This window comes from Canis lupus, chromosome 7 (genome assembly GCF_048164855.1).
Source record: "Canis lupus baileyi chromosome 7, mCanLup2.hap1, whole genome shotgun sequence".
Classification (NCBI taxonomy): Eukaryota; Metazoa; Chordata; class Mammalia; order Carnivora; family Canidae; genus Canis; species Canis lupus.
The window spans coordinates 39550648-39570276 of NC_132844.1; the positions used below are offsets into that span (position 1 = coordinate 39550648).

The 19629-nt window shown below is 33.2% G+C and overlaps 1 protein-coding gene across 17 annotated transcripts in view; it reads right to left on the reverse strand.

The window, feature by feature from the left end:
• FAM135A (family with sequence similarity 135 member A) overlaps positions 1 to 19629 on the reverse strand; it is a 132944-nt gene that overhangs the window by 58233 nt on the left and 55082 nt on the right. For 16 of the 17 annotated variants that reach the window (XM_072832443.1, XM_072832438.1, XM_072832436.1 and 13 more), the window contains 2 exons: positions 12996 to 13045; positions 7416 to 7571 (listed from right to left, as the gene is read on the reverse strand). In XM_072832443.1, coding sequence (XP_072688544.1) covers positions 7416 to 7571; positions 12996 to 13045 — 206 coding nt within the window. The remainder of the gene's footprint in view (positions 1 to 7415; positions 7572 to 12995; positions 13046 to 19629) is intronic. The other variant, XM_072832445.1, reaches the window with a different exon arrangement.

Sequence of the window (19629 nt, forward strand, 5' to 3'; positions counted from 1 at the left end):
GTAGTTATAGTTATTTTTAACACACTTGTCCTTTAACTTGTCCTTTAACCTCTACATTAGGGTTAAGTGATTAACATACCACATTACCATATTAAAGTATTATGAATTTGATTATATACTTATCTTTGTTGGCATGTTATATATTTTGATACTTTTTTTTTTTTAAAGATTTATTTATTCACGAGAGACACACAGAGAGAGGCAGAGACAAGGCAGAGGCAGAAGCAGGCTCCATGCAGGGAGCCTGATGCGGGACTCGATCCAGGGTCTCCAGGATCACACCCTGGGCCTAAGGTGGCGCTAAACTGCTGAGCCACGAGGGCTGCCTATTTTGATACGTTTTTATGTTGTAAATAGTACCCTATCATTTTAGTTTGCAAATTCTTCTCTGCATTTCTTGTAAGGCAGGCCTAATAGTGATGAATTGCCTCAGCTTTTGTCTAGGAAAATCCTCATTTCTACTTTGTTTATGAAAGATAGCTTTGTCAGAAACAGTATTTTGATTGGTAGGTATTTTTTAAGCATTCTGAATATATAATCCCACTCTCTTCTGTTCTATAAAGTTTTTGCTAATAAAGCCATTGCCTGTAGAAAACAATCTTCATCTTCTTGCAACTTTCAAGATTATCTTTTTGTTTTTGGTTTTTGACAGTTTTACTATAAGGTGTCATAGAGAGAATCTCTTTAATTGGTTTGGTGACCTAAAACTTTATTTACTTGGATACCCAATGTCTTCCTATGTTTGAGAAATTCTCAGTAATTTCTTTTAATAGGCGTTCTGCCCCCTTCTCCCTGTGTTTTGCATCTGGAACTCCAATGATTACAAATTATTTCTTTTGATGGTATCTCATAGATCAGGCAGGCTTTCTTCACTCTTTTTCATTCTTTTTTCTTTACTCTCCTCTGACTGGTATTTCAAGTTCTTATTTTTCATCAGAGATTCTTTTTTCTGTTTGGTCCATTCTGCTGTGACTGCTATTTGTTGCATTTATCTATTCATTCACTGAATTCTTCAGCTCCAAAATTTGTTTTTGGTTCTTCTTCTTCTTTTTTTTTAAATGATTTCTATTTTTGTTAATCTTCTCATTTTGTGTATTGCTTTCCTGATTTTGTTGAATTGTCTTTCTGTGTTTTCTTATAGCTCACTTAGTGTCCCTTAAAATAGCTATTTTGAATTCTTTATTAGGTAAATCACAGATTTCCATGTTTTTGAGTTTAGTTACTGGAGGATTATGATCCTTTGGTGATGTCATGGTGTTTCATGTTCTTTGGAGTTGTCTTTTGTGTGGGTGGGGCAGAGGGAGAGAAAGAATCTTAAGAAGGCTCCATGCCCAAGCACAGCCTGATGCAGGGCTCGATGTCACAACCTGAGGGAAATCAAGAGTCGAACGCTTAACTGACTGGGCCACCTAGGCGCCCCTCATGTTCTTTGGGGTTCTGCACTGCCACCTTAACATCTGAAGTAGAGCCACCTCCTCCAGTATTTACTGTCTTCAGGGTAGAAATACCATTCTTTAGTTCTGCCAGTTTCTGAGGCTTTCTCAGACCTTCTATGGATATACCTACTTCATATTTCTTGCTCCCTCTTGTGGCAGACTTTAGTATTGTATTCCTTTTCTCATTCCTGCAATACAATACGCAAGGCTGACCTATCTCTGGAGTGCTGTTCTCCCTTTTCTCTGTAGGAAAAATCACAGACCAAGAAGGGTTCTCATGGATCTAAGCTGTGCTATCTTGGGTGAGAAGTGATTTATATAAAAACAAGCTATTCCTCTTGCTAGAACTTGAATGCATCCAAAATTGTTCTTTTGCTCCAGTGGAATGCTGGAGCTTCTCTGGAAATCTGAACTTGCATAAAGGCTTTCTCAACCCTGGGTAACTGTCTAAATTGGTGTTTGCCAGAAGTTCCCAGATTATAGCCAAGAGGAGCAAGAGCTGGTAAACAGGCCACTATGGGGTCCAGTCAAGACTGAAATCTGTCTGCTTATTATCCAGTGCACATGTGGGTGGGATGTCTCCAGGTTCCCCTGATATATGGTACTGGATCCTACAGCTCTTACAGTCACTCTGTTTATGGATAGATGCAAATTTTTGTTGTTATGGGTGGGACAAAAACAAGGGACAGTTGATACTGCCTCATTGCCTTTTATCTTTTTATGTAATATGGTGCACTGGGAACCATTCATATATTAATAGTTTCTATGTTTTAATCTCAACGTGTATGCCACATTACTACAGAATTCTGTAAGTCTGGATGACTTAATTTTCTAAGAACCAGAAAACCGGTCTTTTCTGTATCTTGATATCAAATAACACAGTAGAACAAATGTTAAACTAATTCATTACATTGTTCTTTTCAAGTAGAGACTTAACATTTCTTCTTTAGTCCAACTCTTTGCCTATTTGCTTTCAACCCAACAAGAGATTCTATGTCCTATGTTCACTTCTGTGACTTGGTTCAATTTTGCTGCTTCTGAATACATTATTAGACAGTCTATAGACTTTACTATAGCCAATTCTGTCTCTATACAATGAAGGACCTTTGGACTATTTTGGTTACTGCAGGTTTAGCAATATATTCTCAGAATACAGATATGCTTTATGAAAAAAAATTTGTTTAAATGCATAAATGGGAACCAGAGGACATAATATACCACCATTTCCAGTTTTTGTGATATACAGCAGGACAGGACAAGACAGGGCAAGTTTATTATTCCTGGTGAAGTAACATTAGGGCATTTTCTTTTTAAAAAATATTTTATATAAATTCAACTTGCCAACATATAACACCTAGTGCTAATCTAACATTGGGCCACATTCCTGCCATGTCTTAATTACTCTTCCTTGTTTCTTTTAGGAATTAAATAGGCCCTATATTGCTATCTGGAACGGAGTGAAAAAAATGGAAGCTCTAGGAAAAATTTCAATTTATCTCTGGCATCTGAATTTTCCATAAACCCAATTTTTATCTTCGTCTCCCTTCTTTGCCCCCTTTTTCCAATGTGTGTTCATTAGCTTCTCTCTATTGAAGTTTTCCTTCTTGTTTTTATTCTACTCCAGACAACCTGGTAAAACATTATTCTACAAAGTTGCTTCTGATCCTTGCTATCATTCTCTTCTCCATTTTGAAAGGCAATATATCAAGTGGTAAAGAATGCAGGCTATGGAGCCATACTGCTTGGGTTTGAATCTCATCTCTATCACTTACTACCTGGTAACGACAAATAAGAACAAACTTACAGCCATAATGGGAGATTTTGCCATACTTTTCTTGATAATTGATAGCACTAGTAGCCATAAAGCCATAAATTCATTAAAAATATGAAAAATTTGAGCAAAATGATTTATAAACTTAACTAGCAGATATATTTAGAATACTTAACCCAGCAACCTGATGAATATACATTCCTAATATAGGTAAAGCAAATCTCAAAGTTTATTAAAGTCCTGAAATCAGACTGTTTCCTAATTACAATGAAGATAAATTAGAAATCAACTGCCACTGTTTAGTAACTGAGTATCTTTTGTGTTCCATGTCTAAATTATTCAAGAGAAATGATGTGAACGCTATAGTCAGTCAGTCATTCTTCTAAAAGAAACTACCCCAAATCAGCAGAGTTTATGCAGCAGATCCCCTTCAAAAATTACTAGTCTTCATCATGTCCATGCTATATAGATGACTACCTTTGGGCTATAAGTGCCAACCTCTAATTCAGGATTGCAGGGTTACTTGATATAAAACACGATAACTTCTGGACAAGAACTATCTCTGGTCCCTTATTTCAGAAGAAGACTGACTATGGGAAGGTACTCAATTTCTTGGATTTCTGAGCAAGGAAAAAAATGATGACTGCTAATATAGGACAACATATCTAGTATGTATTTCATAATAGTTTTGTTTACCTTTATTGCTTTAAATCAAAGATTTCCCAAACAAATTATTATTGGTATGCTGGGAGATTTCCCATTTGGGGGTAGTGTATAGAAAGTGGTTCCTATGGAGTCCTGTCATTGACTAGTATATTGTTTTTATTTACATCCAGAAAATGAAAAGATGTATTTATTATTTTAATAAACCATTTTATATATTAATGAAAAAAACTCCTGAATAACCCTGAATCAAAGAATTGCTCCCAAAATTAGAAAATTTTGAGAACCAAAGGATAAAAAGAACAACATACCAGAACTTGCAGAATGTAGCCAAAGCAGTACTTCGGGGGAAAGTTATAAACTTAAATGTATATAATGGAAAAGAGGAAATGCTATTAATTAATAAGCTCAACACCTACTTACAGAAGTCTTAAAAAGACAGCAAACTAAACTTTTAGTAAGTGAGAGGAAATACTAAAGTCAAAAGCAAAGCAGTACTTCAGGGGAAAGTTATAAACTTAAATGTATATAATGGAAAGGAGGAAATGCTATTAATTAATAAGCTCAACACCTACTTACAGAAGTCTTAAAAAGACAGCAAACTAAACTTTTAGAAAGTGAGAGGAAATACTAAAGTCAAAAGCAAAACTAATAAAACAGAAAACAAAAAACACAAGAGAGAATTAACATCAAAAGTTAGTTTTTGAGAAAACTAATAAAATGACAATCTTCTGGTGGGACTTATCAAGGGAACAAAATGAATACACAACTAATATCAGGAATGAAATAGAAAAAAACAGATATTACAGATGTTAAAAAAAATAATTGAAGGATACAATGAGTTATTTGGTGTGAATAAATAAATTTAGAACAAACTCCTTAAAAAAACATAATTTATCAAAACATATTGAAAAAGAAATAAAATAAAATGTAGTATTTCCACTAATATTATTCACCTGAATGGAACCCACAAGGAATATATTACACATAATAGAAACTCTAATTGAACAATGGTCTAAAAACTACTGGCCAATATTCTTCATGAAAGACAAAGAAAATAGAAGGAACTATTCCAGAATAAATGAGTCTAAAGTATATAAAGGGTCATGACAACTGAATGCAATGTGTGATCTTGAATTTGATCACAGAAAAGGGGAAAATCACACGGGACATTATTATAACAAATGATAAAATATAAAATGAGTTTTACATTAGATATCAGTATTGTATCAATATTAAATTTCATAAAATTGATCACTGTAGCATAGTTAAGTAAACTATCTTTGTTCTTCGTCAATATACCCTGTAGTATTTACAGATAAAAGAACATGATGCAAAAAAAAAAAAAAAAAAAAAAAGAACATGATGCTTCTAATAAAAAAATGATTCAGGAAAAAGAAAATCCACGTATATGTGCAAATATATATATATATATATGTATAACTTGTGATTCTGGTGAAAAGTATATACAGGAGTATTCTGCACTATTTTAGTAATTCCTCTGTAACTTCTCTATTATATAAGTCTTATGATTTTGCCTTATGTATTTATTTTCAAGACACCTGGAACTGAATTTTATATAATACTTTTCCACATGAATATCTGATTGTCCCGACATCATTTATTTAAAATCTAAAATTTTCCTTGCTGATCTGCATAGATTACATCCAAGTATAGATATGTCTATGTCTGGTCTTTCTCTTCTGTTCCATTTACACTAAAATTAAGACCTCTAGTTTATCAAAAGACAGCACAAAGGTAGTGAAAAGAAAAAAATTATGACACAAGAGAAGATTTATTTATAAAAATGTAACAAAGGCCAGTATTTAGAACACATATGAAAAGTATTCCAAATCAAGAGGAAAAAGAAGGGTAAACCTATAGAAAAATGGTCAAACAACCTGAACAGGTACTTCAGAAACAGGAAATCTACACAGCCAATAGTCACACACAAGGCAGTGTTCAACTGCACAGGTCATCAGAGAACTGCAAATGAAAACCACAATGGTATCAGGCTGGCAACATTTTTGAAATGTTTACCAAAATCAAGAGTTTGGGAGTATGTGGAATAACAAGATCTCTCATCAAGTGTTGATGGGAGTGAAAATTGGCACCATTTTGGAAAACAGTGGGGCATCTGCTAGTAAATAACTGATGTTATGCATATCCTATGACATAGCAATTTCCTTTACAAGTAAATAATTCAGAGTAACTGGATGCCAGAAAGTATATACAAGAATGTTCACAGTAGCTTGGTTTGTAGCAGCTAGAAGTTAGAAGCAATCCAAATGTCCACCAACATTGTAGAGTGGATACAAATGAAATACATCACACCATCAAAAATGAACAGTCTATAGCTACTGACAAAAACATGGATTACTCTCACAAACACAATCCTGAGTGAAAGAAGCAAGACAAAGAATATACATGGTATCTCATTTATATAGAATTCAATAACACAGGCTGAATAACATACAGACTGAAGCAACTTGTATTATTTAGTATGCATAAATAGATGGTAAAACTAAAAGAGAAGGGATGAATTCATCATTACTTCTCAATGTCAGGAGGGGAAAAGAAATTAGAAAAAACACAGAAAACTGATGTGGTATTGACAATTTTCTATTTCTTGATCTGAGTGAGAGTTAAAAGGATATGTGTTTTTAATTGTTAAAATGTGCACATTTTATGTACTTTTCTGACTTTCATAATATTGTATTTTATAATTATGAAAAGAAAAATAGAAAAAAGAAAACAGTGTTTTTGAGGACCTACTAGTAGGTCAGGAAAATTAGTGTGTGCAGAACATATAAGGAGATAACTGGAAAAGTAGTCAGATATTTAGTATATCAAAGCCTCTTTTTTTTTTTTTAATTTATAATAGTCATACAGAGAGAGAGAGAGAGAGGCAGAGACACAGGCAGAGGGAGAAGTAGGCTCCATGCACCGGGAGCCTGACATGGGACTTGATCCAGGGTCTCCAGGATCGCGCCCTGGGCCAAAGGCAGGCGCCAAACTGCTGCGCCACCCAGGGATCCCATCAAAGCCTCTTGATAAGCTAGTCAATATAATTGTACAAACATTTCTGCACAAGGTCCACAGTAAGCCCACAGCAGACATGTACGTCTAGATTACTCCCCTTTACTTTCCAAGTTTGTAATATACATCCCAAATGAAGCAAAAGGAGGCAAAGTAGGAGAGAAAGATTCTAGATTAGTTTAAGATGGCTCTATTGTTCCTGATTTCTGTTCCTAATGAGACCTGGCTATAATACCAGGGGCTAGCCTATATCATATATTTTTCTCTTTTGGTTACATTTAGAGGTTTTTGTTAGTGGCAGGGGTTGTAACTGAGGTAGATCACGTGCTCAATTATATCATTCTATTATTAACTTAAGAAATCAAACAAGAACACACAGTACAGTAAATGCCTTTTCTAATTTATCAACGTATAGTTAAGAATCAAGCTTTTTATTCATAAGAAAATTCTAAAAATAACTAATACTATTCATCACAATGTTCTAACGTCATTTTTCTTTAACTTACCCTCAAAGTATGGTGTTCTTGTGCTAATAAAAGTCTTAGTTCTTCATGTAGTGTTATAACTTCCAGAAACTGTCCCCATAAAGCCATTAGAAGTGAACAAAGTTGTGCAAGATTCATATTTATAAGTTCTGCCAGTTCATCAGGATTTTCTACTTTCTGAAATGAGAAGAAAAGAACTTCATTGCTTCCCGAGACTTAACATATCTAAATACAATGTGTTATTGAGAACATTAATACAAAGGCAAATTTTTAGTTTTAATGAGAAATGTGTGTGTGTGTGCATGCGTGTGCATGGTTTTTCCTATGTGATGGTTACTACAGCAATTTTCAACTTACTGATACTTCAATCTGAGATATCTTGTTACTGAAATAATGTCAAATATAGTTTAAAATTACAAATCAGGATTCTATAGAGCATGATCAGCTTCAAACACTAAAATTCTGGGAATTTTTAAACACAATATACAAATCAAGATGAAGGTTATAAAATTTTTAGATGAGATTTCATTTCTAATCTGCTAATAAGTACTGAAAAGATCTGTAACTCTTCAGAAAGGACAGAGATACTTTCCAAAGTACTATTATTTTCCCCTCACTCCTATGTTTCTAGGTTCTATATTGCTAATGGTAATCCTTTCAAAGAGTCATCAAACACTTTTCTCTTTTGTGACGATTCATTCACCCACTGTTTATTGAGCACATTTTAAATGCTAGAGCCCACATTCCAATGTAACTCAAAGACTTATATGAGCAAAGAAAGAAAAGTGGGTAAATAATTTTATATACTGTTATGAGTGTTCTAATATTGGTATTAAATTATCCTGTTTATTTAAATATTCACCTAAACTGATGATACAAGTTAAAAGTAATGAGTTATACAATGAACTGTAGGATCTTCTACAAGGCATTTGGATTTCTTGAATAGGTAGAATAAGGATTTTTGAACAAAGACTATAAATTAGAATGATTCCTTCTCTTTTAGACAAGCATTTTTATTATGAAGACATGCTTTTTTAAAAAATTCACTGAGGCAGCACTATTTAGGCAGATAATATCTTGCTGGAAACATCTGTCTTCAATTACTAGCAATACTAGAAAATCTACCTTAAATATAAGATATATGCTGATTTCATTTCCCCATCCTAAAGAAGGTAGAAGTAGTCTATTCAGGTTAAGGTTGAAAGTCACTCCTATATCATCTATATACTAATGACTGCTAAATCTTTATATCTGTATCGCATCTCTCCTGAGCTCTAGACCCATCACCTAGCAGATGACATATTCCATGTGAAAAGAAAGTTATTCAAGTTCAGTATATCCTAAGAGTACTAATTATAGCTCTACCTTCCCTTTCTAATAAAAAAACCCCAAGAAACCCTCAAAACGTTGCTTATCACATATGATATATCCTAACTCAGCTTATTTTTACTTCTTTCTGAAGTCTACAATTCAGTAGACATTCTTCCTCCTGCAAACCAAGTTTCCATTTATCTATGCTAATTCAGAGAGGACATAAAACAAAAATTCAACAAAATTAATAAGAAGGGAAGGGACTGTGTCATATTCAACTTTTGTAACTTTGGTTACCAGAATACAGGAGTCACTCAATAAATATTTACTGAATGAATAAATGAATGAATGAATAAGGAATTACAGGCTAAATAAGGAAAAAGCCCCCTGATTTATGGTCAAACTCAGAAAATGTTGAAAAATTCCAGAATTCTGGAAGGGAAGCTAATAGAATCAACATAAAACAAATATAGATTTATCAATGTATAATAAATCTACAGATGTATTTTGCCCTGGGAAACATTTTATAAACATATTAAAAACAAAGCTAACAAGGTTTTCATGTCTCAAGAACATAGAGAAGATTAAAATGTACTCTAAAATAAATGGAAACATGCAGTCTTGTTCCAAGAATAGTTTTAACGGAGTTTAGGAAAAGAAGAATTGAATAAGCATTTGACAGTAACTAGACAGTGTTGTGTAAGGCAAGCAATGCTATTTTCAGTATAATCTACACACAAGTATAAATAATTCTCTTGGTTTTATCATAGGCTGAATAATGTAAACAACTTGTTTTTTTAATCCCCTGAGAGCAAGACTCTCTAGATATCTTATAATTATTAATTTTACTTTTCAGAAATCACGGCACCAAGGTTTTGAGAGGACGTCAGTATTTTCACTACTAGGAAAGCATCCCTTCAAACATAAATTACTCCTCTGGTTTACATAAATCCTTACAATATGTGTCAAAATATAAATAATAATAAAATTTTTTGGTCAAAAAGGAAATTAGGATAAAGTATGACAAGCTATTTTATATGTATAAATGTAGGAATAATAAGATCTTACATTTCTATAGTATTTTCTCAAATAACATTATCTTCTCTTATATGGATATACACTTTTTTTTTTTTTTTTTTTAATTTTTTATTTATTCATGATAATCACAGAGAGAGAGACAGAGGCAGAGACACAGGCAGAGGGAGAAGCAGGCTCCATGCACCAGGAGCCCAATGTGGGATTCGATCCCGGGTCTCCAGGATCGCGCCCTGGGCCAAAGACAGGCGCCAAACCGCTGCGCCACCCAGGGATCCCGGATATACACTTTTTCATAAAAGTCACTGATCTTGTTTGATTACAAAATATTGTTTAAATAGACTTGTAAAACAGGTAAAGAAGAAAATTAAGTTCATTTTATTGTAGAGTTTTCCATTTTTTCAGTTATAGATATAAGCACTAGAATCATATATACTATTATGCTGTTTTTGTTAATGAGGATTTTCCTCCAAACATTTATTGAAAGCACATTTTTAAGGTTATATAACTTAGATTGTAAGTATGCCATAAGTCATTTAACCATTCTCCTATCATTGGGCATTTCCTTAGGGTAATATTTTTGTATTATAAGTTACAACATATAGGAGTCTGATTGTTTATTTGGTATTGATTGAGAAATAATACTCTGGCTTTGGATATATACTGCCAAATTAATCTCTGAAAAAGATCTCCAAGATGAGATAGAAAAATCTGTATCTTACCATAGCTCAGCAAGCATTACATTATTAGAAAATCACAGCCAATCCGATAGGTTAAAAATGGTATGATAATATTTAAAATTTTATTTGATGGTTAGTGAGATTATATTCAATCTAATCAATGTTTCATTCATTAGCCTATTTTGTAAACGGGTATCCTATACTAACCTGAGAAATGGAAAGTATCAGGCTTTCCTACGGATTTGTAAGAGCTCTTCAAATATTATTATATCTTTTGTCTATTCTATCTGCTACCAAAATTTACCCCAGTTTATTATGTTAAACTTTACTTTGTGATGTACATTTACTTACTGAAATTTAAACGTGTACCTAAAAAGAACTTATTTGTATTACATGAATACATGTAGTATTTTAAAAATTTATTATACATAGATATAGAGCAAAGAATAAAAATTTTTCTTTATAATCCCGACCTTCACACAACTCTTTTCTGTAATATTGTTAATAGCTTAGAATACATATACACACATATAACATGTATGTATCATGTATGTATATGCATTATATACATCTTTCAAATATTTTATATGTAATCACATAAATATGAGCAAATTTATATACAGCTTTTTGCCTTTTTAAACGTATATATCATATTCATATTTTTCTCCAATTATTTTAATTAATATATCCTGAAGAGCTTTTCAGTATGAAATTGGTACCTGGCATCATGGATCAATAAATATTTCTTGAATTAAATAATCCATGTCAGTGCATAGAAATCTCCCTAATTCTTTTAAATGGCTACATGGGAACTTAGAATAATGCTGCAATTCTTTATATTCATGTTTATTAGCACTTTGTGAAATATATGCATATCCCTTTTTCACAAGGGTGTTTCAAAACTGATACATAGCTTTTTATATGTTATAAGCATTATTTGCCAGTTTTAAATATTGCAAATAACTTCTTCCAGTATATTGCTTCTCAACTTAATTTACCAAGTATTTTGTTTTTTAAAAAGTTTCAAATCATCAGTATATTTGGTTTTTTACTATTACCCTGAAGAGATTATTTCACATCCCAAGATCAGACTGTTTACATACACATGTACACGCAAATGTTTTTCATAATTGTTTTTGTACATTTAACTCTATACTCTCTTCAGAATTTCTATAACATAGTAGAAATAACTAATTTTACTATTTAGAGAACCCAATGTTTGTGATATTTTATCAAATAATCAATTCTTAAATATACTGCTGTTTCAGTGCTACTTAGTTCCATTGATCGGTCTTTCTGTTCTTTTAGAGAAGTCATACTCTATTTCTATGACTAGAATTTTATCTACATTTTAACTGAGCTGGGCAAGTTCCTCTACAATAATACATATTTTAAAAGTTTTTCTAAGTCATTATTACCTCTCTTCAAGTGAGTTTTTAAAAAAATCTAATTTTAACATTTCTAATGGTATTTTGATATGTATATATAAATTATTAACTAAAAACTAGTATCTTCCAGTGATTGTTTCTCTTTCCATTCAAAAGTATGTTTACTTATTCAAATATCTCAGTGAAATGTTATAGATTCTTTTCACATTAATTGCACACATCTTACTAAGATTACTTCTAAATGTTTAATGTTCTTTTGGGCAACTATTATAACAACATTAATGATTCTTAAAATGTTTATTTTATTTGAGCTGTGGAGAAAACCTCTAAGAGAGTATACAAAATTACTAGTATATTTTACATATGTATAATTTTATAAGGAGAAGGTAAGTTACCTTTTTCAAAGGAGTCTAGTCCTCATTCAATTTACATATGGAACTACATTCCCAAGCCAAATATATATTTTTGTTTGATTCAAGTCTCTGATTTCTTCCATTAATGTAGCTAACTGAGAAGGAAATATGTAGTGATCTTAAAATAGAATATTTAGTTCCATGGCCAAGAAAGGAAAAACAAAAATCTATTTAATTTCAAGGATAAACTAGTGGAAAAATGGTCTGAGACACAAAATGATCTGCTGATATAAAAAAAATTTATTTCTAAACTATCATTTTACAAAAATATGTAAGTTTAAGGATGCTTTAAAAATTTGTCTAGAAATTCTTCTGAGTAAACTAATTGAAGGGCAGACTTTTGATAGTTAATCGTCTTTATTTCATTTCTATGCAGAATACTGTACATTTTATTTTATTTTTAAATATTTTATTTATTTATTCATGAAAGACACACAGAGAGAGAGAGAGGCAGAGAGACACAGGCAGAGGGAGAAGCAGGCTCCATGCAGGGAGCCTGATGCGGGACTCGAACATGGGACTCCAGGATCATGCCCTGGGCTGAAGACAGATGCTCAACTGCTGAGCCACCCAGGCGTCCCCATGTACATTTTTAATGATAAGTTAACTTTATGCTGAAGCCAATAATCTTTTTACCAACTAAGTTGTGATTCTACCATGATCAACCATTTGAGGAAGGATAAATCATTAAGTGTTCTTAGATAAAATATTTAGAATAGAAAACAGAATCCACTCAAATAACTTGATAATGTTAATTTAAAAAAATCCAAGTACCTTAACTTCTTCACATAGTTCAGTAAGTCGAGCTTCTACATCCATTTCCTCTGAAAGGAGTAAAGAGTAATTAGAGGAAATATTTCAATATTAGATCTGAAAACTATTTTGAAATTATTTAATACAGTTGGTCCCTGAACAATATGTGGATTAGGGGCATCAATCCCCCATGCAGTCAAAAATCCATGTATAACTTCTGACTCTCCTAAAACTTACTACTAATAGCCTACTATTGATGAGAAGGCTTATCAATAACATAAACAATTGATTAACACATATTTTGTACACTGTATGTATCATATACTGTAGTCTTCTAAAAGTAAGCTAGAGGAAAACATGTTAAAATCATAAGAGAAAATACATTTACAGTCCCATACTGTATTTATTGGAAAAAAAAATCCATGTATAAGTGGACCTGTACAGTTCAAGCCCATGTTTTTCAAGTGTAAATTACCTTTCAAAAACCAGGAGGTTGAGAAATATCTGGGCTATATTCAATGAATTGAATTTCAATGTAATATACGGTCATGAACACATTAATCATGCAGGTAATGTGGTAACTATTAAATTCTACGTTCTGATTATTAGTGTTCCAGTTCTGATAAAAGGCTAACATTGTCAAGGAAATACTGATTGTGGACCTAAAGCAACTTACACAACTGCATCATAGAAAAGATAAAACATGTAATTAGGTTTTATTGCATTTCATACATTGTAAATTTCAATAAAGTTTAGCATTTTGTTTTAGATGTGTACATGCTTTGTTTTTTATAGAAAGTGTTCCTAAAAAATTCAAGTCAAATTAATTTCATAGCTACAACATATTTAAAACATACATACCTAGAGCATAGGTTATTTAATAGTGATGAATGACAAAATCATTTTCAACAAGACACAAGTTTCTATTTTAGTTTAATACATTCAGTTTTCTATAAGATAGTCTAAAACAGAGGCAAATTTTTTCCATACAATCCTGATTTATTTAATGTATGCTATAACCTCTATATGAAGTATAAAGATTTATAATTAAAATGGTAATATTTATAAGGGACTACAGAAACTAAAATAAAATTTAAATTTGGTAAAATAAAGTTACATTTATGTTGTAAACACAACCAACCTATGATGTGAACAACAAATACTCCACTAGTAATTAAAGCTGGTAGGACATACATAGTTTGAAAGTCAAAAAATATGTAAATAAAATTGTATTTATAGACATTGACATGTACTAAGAAAGAGACCACAAATTTGATCAACCCACTGATAACTAAAGAAATCAGCTATTATTTCACAAGTCATTTCACTGTCAGATCAGTGGCTTCTAATACAGGTTTTCCAAATTAAAAAAAACAAACCCAGCAGAACCTGTATTAAAATCATAACTTCCATATGTCAAGGTCTGTTTTCACATTACTCATAAGCTTTTCCTTCTATAGGAAAAAATCAGTAAAATTATTCTTAGGAAGTTAGATCAATACATTTTTTTTTTTTTAATGAAAAGGAACTTTTTGAAGTTTTGAGTTTTGATACATTTTTCTAAGCTTTACATGCAGGAGTCTAAATGCATAAGCTGGTACATATGCATTATGGCTAGTGAGAGTTATTTCAATGCAAACATTTTAAAGAATGTTTAAAATCAATACTTCAAAATCTTTGAAGTGATTTCAAAATCATTTAGGATTTTTACATGAGTTTAAAATTCTACTCTGATTTTTCTTTTTCAAGTTTATTTATACATATATAATAATATAGAAATGTGTAGAAGTGACTGTCAGCTTACATAAATTATTTTTTTTAAATTTGGCTCCTGCTGCTAATCCAAGGTTACAAACACATCCTTCCATATTTTTCAAATATAAATTTACATACATGCACACTTCAGATATTGTAAATTTGGTTCCAGATTACAGTAAAGCTCATATTGAAAAAAAGTGAGTCTAATAATTGTTCTGGTTTCCCTAAACATTAGAGGTGCATGTAAAAGTTATGCTTATACTATACTGTACCCCATTAAATGTGCATTAGCATTGTCTAAAATGTACATATTAAAAGATATTTCATTGCTAAAAATGCTACCCTCATTTGAGCTTTCAGTGAGTTGTAATCTTTTTGCTGATGGAGGATCCTGCTTTGATGTTGATGACTGTTGACTAATCAGGGTGGTGGCTGCTGAAGGTGGAGGTGGCTATGGCAATTTCTTAAGACCACAATGAAGCTCGTCAGATCCACAGACTCTTCCTTTCATGTAAGATTCCTTTGTAGCAGGAGATGTAGTTTGATAGCATTTACCCACAGTAGAACTTCAAAACTGGAGTCAATCTTCTCAAAACTTGCTTTATGAACTAAGTTTATGTAATATTCTAAACCCTATGTTGTCATTTCAACAGTCTACACTGTTGAGACTCATCTCACAAAATCACTTTCTTTGCTCATCCTTAAGAAGCAACTCCTCATTTGTTCAATTTTTATCAAGAGACTGCAACAATACAGTCACATCTTCAGGCTCTGCTTCTAATTCTAGTTCTCTTGCTATTTCCACATCTGCATTTACTTCCTCCACTGAAGTCTTGAACCTCTCAAAGTTATCCTCGAGGGATAGTTTGGCCTCCCTATGAATCACACATGTTCTTCATGCCATCAAAATGGTGAATCCTTTCCAGAGGTTTTCGGTTTACTTTGCCAAGAACCACCAGAGGAATCACCATCTATGGCAGCTACAGCCTTAGGAAATGAATTTCTTAAATAATAAGACGTGGAAGTTGAAGGACTCCCTGATCCAGAAGCTGCAGAATGGATGTTGTGTTACCAGGCTTGAGAACATTAATCTCATTGAACGCCTCCATCAGAGCTCATGGGGGACCAGGTGCATTGTCAATGGGCAGTCCTATTTTGGAAGGAATCTTTTTTTCTGAGCAGCAGGTCTCATCAGTAGGCTTAGAATATTCTGTAAACCATGTTGTGAACAGATGTGCTGTCATCCAGGCATTGTTGTTCTATTTATGAAGCACAGGCAGGATAGATTTAGCATAATTCTTCAATGCTCTACGATTTGTGGAATGGTAAATGAACACTCGCTTCAACTTAACATCATCAGTTACATCAGCCTCTATTAGGAGAGTCAGTCTGTTCTTTGAAGCTTTGAAACCAGGCACTGACTTCTCCTCTCCAACTATGAAAGTCTGGATGGCATCTTTTTTCTAATAGAAGGCTGTTTCGTCTATACTGAAAATCTATTGTTTAATGAAGCCACCTTCATTACTTATCTCAGCTAGATCTTTTTTTTCTAATAATACATTTATTTTTTATTGGTGTTCAATTTGCCAACATACAGAATAACACCCAGTGCTCATCCCATCAAGTGCCCCCCTCAGTGCCTGTCACCCAGTCACCCCCACCCCCCGCCCTCCTCCCCTTCCACCACCCCTAGTTCGTTTCCCAGAGTTAGAAGTCTTTATGTTCTGTCTCCCTTTCTGATATTTCCCACTCATTTATTCTCCCTTCCCTTCTATTCCCTTTCACTATTATTTATATTCCCCAAATGAATGAGAACATATAATGTTTGTCTTTCTCTGATTGACTTATTTCACTCAGCATAATACCCTCCAGTTCCATCCACATTGAAGCAAATGGTGGGTATTTGTCATTTCTAATGGCTGAGTAATATTCCATTGTATACATAAACCACATCTTCTTTATCCATTCATCTTTCGATGGACACCGAGGCTCCTTCCACAGTTTGGCTATTGTGGACATTGCTGCTATAAACATCAGGGTGCAGGTGTCCTGGCGTTTCATTGCATCTGTATCTTTGGGGTAAATCCCCAGCAGTGCAATTGCTGGGTGGTAGGGCAGGTCTATTTTTAACTCTTTGAGGAAGCTCCACACAGTTTTCCAGAGTGGCTGCACCAGTTCACATTCCCACCAACAGTGTAAGAGGGTTCCCTTTTCTCTGCATCCTCTCCAACATTTGTGGTTTCCTGCCTTGTTAATTTCCGCCATTCGCACTGGTGTGAGGTGGTATCTCATTGTGGTTTTGATTTGTATTTCCCTGATGGGAAGTGATTTCTCATGTGTGTGTTGGCCATGTCTATGTCTTCCTCTGTGAGATTTCTCTTCATGTCTTTTGCCCATTTCATGATTGGATTGTTTGTTTCTTTGGTGTTGAGCTTAATAAGTTCTTTATAGATCTTGGAAACTAGCCCTTTATCTGATACGTCATTTGCAAATATCTTCTCCCATTCTGTAGATTGTCTTTGAGTTTTGTTGACTGTATCCTTTGCTGTGCAAAAGCTTCTTATCTTGATGAAGTCCCAATAGTTCATTTTTGCTTTTGTTTCTTTTTCCTTCGTGGATGTATCTTGCAAAAAGTTACTGTGGCCGAGTTCAGAAAGGGTGTTACCTGTGTTCTCCTCTAGGATTTTGATGGAATCTTGTCTCACATTTAGATCTTTCATCCATTTTGAGTTTATCTTTGTGTATGGTGAAAGAGAGTGGTCTAGTTTCATTCTTCTGCATGTGGATGTCCAATTTTCCCGGCACCATTTATTGAAGAGACTGTCTTTCTTCAGCTAGATCTTGTGGATCGCTTGCTGCCTCACCTTACACTTTGATGTTATAGAGACGGCTTCTTTACTTAAGCCTTATGAACCAATCTTTGCTAGCTTCAAACTTTTCTTCTTCAGCTTCCTCACTTCTCCTGGCCTTCATAAAACTGAAGAGAGTTAGTGTCTTGCTCAGGGTTAGGCTTTGTCTTAGGGAATGTTGTAGCTGTTTTTTTTGTGTTTTTTTTTTTAAGATTTTATTTAAATTCAAGTTAGTTAACAAACAGTAATATTAGTTTCAGGTGTACAATGTAGTAATTCAACACTTCCTTACATCACCTTAGTGCTTATCACAAATGCACTCCTTAATCCCATCACCTATTTCACTCATCCTCCTGCCCACCTCTCCTCTGGTAACCACCAGTTTGCTCTCTACAGTTAAGAGTCTGTTTCTTGGTTTGCCTCTCTTTCCCCCCCTCCATGCTCATTTGTTTTGTTTCTTAAATTCCACATGAGTGAAATTGCTACTAAAGCTTTCTCCATAATAGCAATAAAGCTGCTTTGCTTTCTCATCATTCATGTGTTCACTGGAGTAACACTTTTAATTTCCTTCAATAATTTTTCCTCTACATTTACACCTTGGTTAACTAGTTTGCAAGAGGCCTAAGCTTTTGGCCTATCATAGCTTTCAAGATGTCATCCTCATTGAGCTTAATCATCTCTAGCTTTTGACTTAAAATGAGAGATGTGTTAACTCCTTCTTTTTACTTTCACACTTAGAGGTTACTGTAGGGTTATTAATTGGCCTAATTTCAATATTGTTCTGTCTCAGGGAATAGGAAGGCTGGAGAAGAGGGAGAGAGATGAGAGAAAACTGGTCAGTGGAGGAGTCAGAACTTATTAATAAGTTCACCATCTCATGTGGGTGTGGTTGGTTCATGGTGCTCCAAAACAATTAAAATAGTAACATCAAAGATCACTAAGCACAGATCACTGTGACAAATACAATAATAATGAAAACATTTTATGATTGTGAGAATCACCAAAGTATGACACACAGACACAGAATGAACAAATGCTGTTGGAAAAGTGGTGTCAACAGACTTTTCAATGCAGGGTTGCTACAAATATCCAATGTGTAAAAAATTGCAGTATCTGTGAAGTACAATAAAGTGAAGTATGCCTATATATGGGTTTTGAGTCACTTTTTTACAAAAAAAAAATGTGTTTTACACACTTTTCTGCAATTTGTTTTTTTCTCTCAGCAATTTTATGTGGAAATCTGGTATATAACCCTAACGGTTTTTTTTTAATGGCTGCATAATATTCCCTGGTGTGAATGGAAATTATAATTTCTTCCCTACTCTACTCTTTGTCTAATGATAGGCATTTATCTTTATCTTCAGTGCTTTGTTACTAAGAGTAATGCTATAATAAATATGCTTATACATATATATTTACATACTAGTACTCATATTTTTAGGATATGGGTTAACAAAAGTGGGGTGCTAGGTCAAGGGTAAACACATCCTAAATTTATTTTCTAAATCCACCCATCTTTTCATCTTTTTATTCATTCAACAGAGATTTATAACATAGCTCAGAAAATGCCAATGTAATACTAGGTGTTAAGGATAAAACCTATCTCAATAAAAATATTACTAACCCCATTATGGTTTGCATCAAGTCTTTTCCCACCCAACCCAAAACCGTGCCCTTCTTTATACAGGACTTACATAAGCAGCATTCTGTACAGTTATTTAGAATTTAGAATGATCAAATGTAAACTGATAGGCTAGAAATACCATAGTATAAACAAGAAGTGTATTTTTATTGTTAAAAGGACACTAAGGCATGTTAGAAATGACCACAATTTCATACTATGAATTCTTTAATTTTATACTTACTTAAATGAGAATATAAAACTATATTCTAAAAAAATGTCCATAAATAAATCTTTAACCTTTCTTTTTCTTTCCTGATAATGACATCAGTTTCTCCATTAACAGTTTTAGTGAAAATTTGGCCTAATTTAAATTTTTCTGAGCTAGTTCTCATCTGAGATATAGAAAGATTTTGGCTCCTTAATT